The sequence below is a fragment of the Littorina saxatilis genome, linkage group LG13 (assembly GCF_037325665.1).
Source record: "Littorina saxatilis isolate snail1 linkage group LG13, US_GU_Lsax_2.0, whole genome shotgun sequence".
In the NCBI taxonomy this organism is placed as follows: Eukaryota; Metazoa; Mollusca; class Gastropoda; order Littorinimorpha; family Littorinidae; genus Littorina; species Littorina saxatilis.
Window position 1 is genome coordinate 21,079,388 of NC_090257.1, and position 6,558 is coordinate 21,085,945.

Consider the following 6,558-nt stretch of genomic DNA (forward strand, 5'->3'; position numbering starts at 1 on the left):
ATAAATGTCTTTGATGACGTCATATCCGGCTTTTTGTAAAAGTTGAGGCGGCACTGTCACACCCTCACTTTTCAATCAAATTGATTGAAATTTTGGCCAAGCAATCTTTGACGAAGGCCGGACTTCGGTATTGCATTTCAGCTTGGTGGCTTAAAAATTAATTAATGACTTTGGTCATTAAGAATCTGAAAATTGTAAAAAAAAAAATAGTTTTTATAAAACGATCCAAATTTACCTTCATCTTATTCTTCATCATTTTCTGATTCCAAAAACATATAAATATGTTATATTTGGATTAAAAACAAGCTCTGAAAATTAAAAAAATTAAAATTTATGATCAAAATTAAATTGTCCAAATCAATTTAAAAACACTTTCATCTTATTCCTTGTCGGTTCCTGATTCCAAAAACATATAGATATGAAATGTTTGGATTAAAAACACGCTCAGAAAGTTAAAACCAAGAGAGGTACAGTAAAGCGTGCTATGAAGCACAGCGCAACCGCTACCGCGCCAAACAGGCTCGTCACTTTCACTGCCTTTTGCACTAGCGGCGGACTACGTTCAATTTCATTCTGTGAGTTCCACAGCTTGACTAAATGTAGTAATTTCGCCTTACGCGACTTGTTACTCCTAGGGTCACTTTGTGGTTAGAGTTTTGCGTGACACACCTTTTTATATTTAGTCAAGTTTTGACTAAATATTTTAACATCGAAGGGGAATCGAAACGAGGGTCGTGGTGTATGTGTGTCTGTGCGTGTGTGTGTGTGTGTGTGTGTGTGTGTGTAGAGCGATTCAGACTAAACTACTGGACCGATCTTTATGAAATTTGACATGAGAGTTCCTGGGTATGAAATCCCCGAACGTTTTTTTCATTTTTTTGATAAATGTCTTTGATGACGTCATATCCGGCTTTTCGTGAAAGTTGAGGCGGCACTGTCACGCCCTCATTTTTCAACCAAATTGATTGAAATTTTGGTCAAGCAATCTTCGACAAAGCCCGGACTTCGGTATTGCATTTCAGCTTAGTGGCTTAAAAATTAATTAATGACTTTGGTCATTAAAAATCTGAAAATTGTAAAAAAAAATACAAATTTATAAAACGATCCAAATTTACGTTCATCTTATTCTCCATCATTTGCTGATTCCAAAAACATATAAATATAATATATTCGGATTAAAAACAAGCTCTGAAAATTAAATATATAAAAATTATTATCAAAATTAAATTTTCCAAATCAATTTAAAAACACTTTCATCTTATTCCTTGTCGGTTCCTGATTCCAAAAACATATAGATATGATATGTTTGGATTAAAAACACGCTCAGAAAGTTAAAACAAAGAGAGGTACAGAAAAGCGTGCTATCCTTCTTAGTGCAACTACTACCCCGCTCTTCTTGTCAATTTCACTGCCTTTGCCATGAGCGGTGGACTGACGATGCTACGAGTATACGGTCTTGCTGAAAAATGGCATTGCGTTCAGTTTCATTCTGTGAGTTCGACAGCTACTTGACTAAATATTGTATTTTCGCCTTACGCGACTTGTTCTTTGCCCTTGTCATGATTCGAGGGTGTGTTTGCTAAGTTATCTGTGTGTTGCTCTGCGAAATACCGAAAAATGTAAGCCTTACATACATTCGAACACTTACTTAACTACGGACCAGTTAGAGCAGTCGTAACGGAGCATCAGCAGGTAAGCTATACCCAAGTTGTAACTTGTATAACCGCATTTCGTTGTCGTCCTTGAATTTTGGTGTAACTCGATTCTGGACGAATTTGATGTTTTTGTGCTTTATACTAATTAAGTACATCATTCTGCATGAGAAATATTCTTTAAAATACGATGGACAATACATGATTTAACATTCTTTTATCTTTCTAGCCATATACCAGGTACACATGACATATAAACACTATTTCAAAATAAAAATAATCAGTTTGGGCCTTCTGCTGAAAAACTGTCTGAAATGATCAGTGTCGCCAAAATTCCATGGCGACGTCGATTTATTTCTTAGAAGTGTCATGTGTTTCTTATGACAAGTTAGTAATTCCGATGCACGTGATATGTTCGCTTTGATTCTCTGTGATTTTTACCTCAGGCTAATATAATTAAGTTATTCATGTGACAGTGTACTTTCCAGCTTTGTTGTTTGCAGGATTGATGTTTTGGTATGTTTCGTTTCATTCAACCTCTTGGCTCTTCGTTTAAGCTTCTTTGTGTTTCAATGTGAATGAGTGTTACTAATTAATTACTCTTAGCCTTTTGAGTTGTTACAGCATCTTTAGGGCATACTCCTGGTTTCACTAGGCAAAAAAGTATTCTGCATTCTATAAGGTAAAGGGCAAAATATAGGACACACTTTTGATATTTGTGTCGCAGACGTAATTTCAAACGCATTGGGTCCTTGCTATGAATATAGTTTATGGAGGCTATTTTTTACTTCGGATTATATTTTATTAATCAGAGCATGGTGACGGCATCACGGTTTGCACGCCCTTTTTGCGATTTTTCGGCACACGAACCTCCGTCTCCTCAATAGACATTACTTAGTTGTTCAAAATTTGAAACGATGGGGAAACAGAAATATGAAAAAATATATTCAGTTTTTTTCAGAGGGGGGGGGATCTCCACCTTTTGACAGTACAGATTTTTTTGTAGGTTTTAGTGTATTTTGATTTTTGAGTGGATTCAAAGAGTTTAGAGGTAGCTCTATTAATTGGAGTAATTTGGTTTTTAATTTATGATAATTTTAAGGTGTAAAGGAGTGCACAAATTTAGCTGCTATGGCAAATAATTCGTCAGGCACACGTCAAAACGGCGTGACATTTGGTATGCAAATGAATACATTTACTTAAGAATGATTTCGGTACAAAATATCCAGAGAATCTGACGGCTGTGTGGTCCTCCACAGAATTGATGGCAGCAATGATTTTTAATCCCGAAAGAAAAATTAGGCAACAACGTTAATACGCTAAAGGGGTGTCTGATATTTTCAATTGACATTGCTCACGGACAGTTTTTCTTGTGAGCTTCCTTTAGAGTCTGCACAAGTTTATTACTTTTACTCTTTATCTTTTATTTTGTTATGCGCTAATAGTAATCCACACAAACCTGGGCGACTTAGTGTAATCAACACTCCATTCAAGCGGAGTCATCACAACACCGTGGCACACACACATCCTCACATTATTTTTGATGACATCCTTTCTTCTTCTTCAGCGTTCCAGAATTTTCTGGTTACGTGTGAGCTCGTTTGCCCATTTGGGTTCCCCACACTATACTCTGAGAGCATAGTCAGCTCACTCCGCTTTTGTTGAGTAGGCATGCTGGGTATTTTCGTGTCAGTTTCCATAATCCACCGAACTCCGACTTTTCCGTGCGCACTTGGTCTTGTGCTTGCGTGTACACACGATAGGGGTTAAATCACTAGCAGGTCTGCACATAAGTTGACCAGGGAGATCAGACAAATCTCCACTCTTAAACCCACCAGGCGGCAGCGACCGGGATTCGAACTCACGACCTCCCGATTAGGAGGCCGACGTCTTACCACTGACCACGCCTCTGCGCCCGTCTGTCTTTCCGTTTTCTTAGTGTCATCAATTTCTGGTTTGTTGTTGTAGATAATAACGCGTTTTGATGTTTTATTATGAATTCGGATACTGAAAAGGAGAGAAAAGAGCACTGGGATTTTATTTTGACCCCCTAACATAATTATTCTAACGTCTACCTGGTCAACAAACAATGTGTTATCATTCTGAATCATACACAACTTTGACGGGCGCTGTGGCGGGGTGGTAAGACGTCGGCCTCTTAATCGGAAGGTCGTGAGTTTGAATCCCGGCCGCGGCCGCCTGGTGGGTTAAGCCGTGGAGATTTGTCCAATCTCCCAGGTCAACTTATGTGCAGACCTGCTGGCTTATCCCCCTTCGTGTGTACACGCAAGCACAAGACCAAGTGCGCACGGAAACGATCCTGTAATCCATGTCAGAGTTCGGTGGGTTATAGAAACACGAAAATACTTAGCATGCTTCCTCCAAAAGCGGCGTATGGCTGCCTAAATGGCGAGGTAAAAACGGTCATACACGTAAAATCCACTCGTGCAAAAACACGAGTGTACGTGGGAGTTTCAGCCCACGAACGCAGAAGAAGAAGAAATACCCAACTTTAAGGCAAAACGAACGCGGTTTATGCTGATTATCTTTTTTATATGATTATTTCATTAATTAATAGGACAAAAAATGGCTGCAAGAGATCGAAACACGCTGTGCCATCTTTTGGTCGAGAGCATCTATATATATATCCAAAACTTACTTCGGCTGCTGAAACTGGGTAATACAGAGAAACACGCTGTGTATGTAAGCCTACTATTTTTTGCTGGAGAGCATCTATATGTATTATCTGTATATTATTTAATTAATTAATCATTAAAGATTAACGATTTACGGGGTAAATCAGCTTAAAGGCATAATATTTGCTTCAGGTGCCTGCGAGCATAGCTAATGGATTTGGATACACATTGTGACCCCTCTCTACCTAGCGGCACAGTGTCATGACTGAAGCGGACCAGAAGCGGTGATATCTCATGGATCTGCGCATGTCCACTTTTGAGTCCAGAGATATAGGTGTCGTCTGCTTCACTGGAAACGCAACGACATTACGGAGGTAACGCATGCACTTAATTGTGAGTTAGGAGATGACAGAATTGTTTACACAGCATGGTGGCTGTGATATATAATTTGTATATATATATACACTCGGCAATCAAATTATTGCACTCCTTTTTGTGCCCCAACTAAAGCACTCATCCCCGTGTCAATTCATTCAAACTTTCTTTATTACCAATTTAGTGCCCCACTGCATGGTTTTTTGACCAATCAGGACGGATTCTAGGTGACCCTCTACAGGGGCGGATCAGTTGCTTTGTAAGGGGGGGGGGGGGGGCACTTTGAATCGAAAGTGAATGTGATGGGCGCGAAGCGCCCGAATTTGCTAGGGGGGTCCGGGGGCATGCCCCCCCGGAAATTTTTTTTGCCCAAAGAAGCAAAATGGTGCCATCTGGTGCCATTTGAACTTAGAAATGGTCATAGAATCAGCATAGAAAAATCTTTTTTTTTTCTTCTTCTTTTTTTTTCCTTTTTTTTCGGCGGGGGGGGGGGCACGTGCCCCCTGTGCCCCCCCCCCCTCGTCCGCCCCTGCTCTAAATGTGATAACGTTCAGGCAGGGACCCTTTTTGTTTATCACGCTAAAAATAAACAAGACAAAGTAAAAATTTAAATCAACAATATCAGCGTGATTTATTCCAAAGAATGACACTTCAAATGCTGTCAGATAATTCTCTCTTTATCTAAAATAAATACCGAAAAGGAAGTTTTGTCGGTGGGTGCTTTACAGAACAGCAAGGCACCACCCACCCTCTGAGTGTGCAATGCCGATCCGCTCACTTTAAATCTTAATAATCAAAGTTCGGAAAAATCAAGTGAAATTGCGTCACTCGCTTTACGTCAACTTGAATGTATCTTTACGTCATTTCCCATCCGTCTGGAGTCGGTTCTAAATCTGTCGCTCTCTGTTCATCAAGAAAAACCGAAGCAACCGAAATGCATGCTCAACATGGTTTATCTTGTGAGATTATTGTGTGTCAAACGCATTTGACCTGTGGATATTCATCACGTCAGGTGTGTGACTCTGATTGGCTGAGCCAGGTCACGAGAATTCTTTGACTGACAGACATAATCAGTTCCCATTGAGGCTGTTCTGTCTAATTCGCGGGGTCGCTTCAAAATTTCTTTTGGTTGAAATAAACGGTAATAAAACCGTTATTTCTAATATGCTGACAGTTAGCAAATGATAACAGACATGTCTCACAAACGATATCAGCATTCGTCTGAAGGCTCATGCTTGATCTCTTTCTTCTCGACATGTCAGTTATCATTTGCTAACAGTCAGCATATTGGAAATAACTCATAATGTCATTGAAGTCTCTTCACGTGGCTATCTGACACCCTTTTCGGATTAAAGATTTCTTTTACAGGTATTAATCATTGTAGCTTACTAGCAAACGTGAAACTGACACACTGCAAGAACTAAAGCACACTCGTTCAGCGTTTGTATTGCGGTTGAGTATAACATTATACAAGCACTAAGATAATTTTGCGTAACACTACAAATGGATTACAGATTTCTTGAACAGAAAGAGGTATTAATCATTGTAGCTTATTAGCAAACGTAAAACTGACACATTGCAAGAACTAAAGCACACTCGTTCAGCGTTTGTATTGCGGTGGAGTATAACTTTATACAAGCACTAAGATAACTTTTTGCGTAACACTACCAATGTTAGCATGCCTCGGTCGGGTGCTCAAACCGTCCTACTTGTGCAAGGACCTTTTATAAAAAAATTTTTAAAGCGAACTGGAGGCAGACATGAACTTAAGGCATAGGCCTACTCGTGTAGCATTTCTATTATAAATTATGTAAGCAGGGCTCCCCATAGTGCGCGTCCCTGCGTCCTATACGCACTAGAAGCCGAAAACACGTACTTGAAATATATGGAGGGGG

At 39.6% G+C, this 6,558-nt stretch overlaps 1 protein-coding gene across 4 annotated transcripts in view; it reads left to right on the forward strand.

The window, feature by feature from the left end:
• Window positions 1-1,547: 1,547 nt before the first annotated feature.
• The window catches only part of LOC138983839 (monocarboxylate transporter 5-like), a 103,357-nt gene continuing 98,346 nt past the window's right edge, over window positions 1,548-6,558 (forward strand). For 3 of the 4 annotated variants that reach the window (XM_070357175.1, XM_070357176.1, XM_070357179.1), the window contains exons 1-2: window positions 1,548-1,692; window positions 4,481-4,662. In XM_070357175.1, the coding sequence (XP_070213276.1) occupies window positions 4,583-4,662 (80 nt within the window). In that variant the 5' untranslated portion in view covers window positions 1,548-1,692; window positions 4,481-4,582. Of the gene's footprint in view, window positions 1,693-4,480; window positions 4,663-6,558 lie in introns of those variants that run through there. The other variant, XM_070357177.1, reaches the window with a different exon arrangement.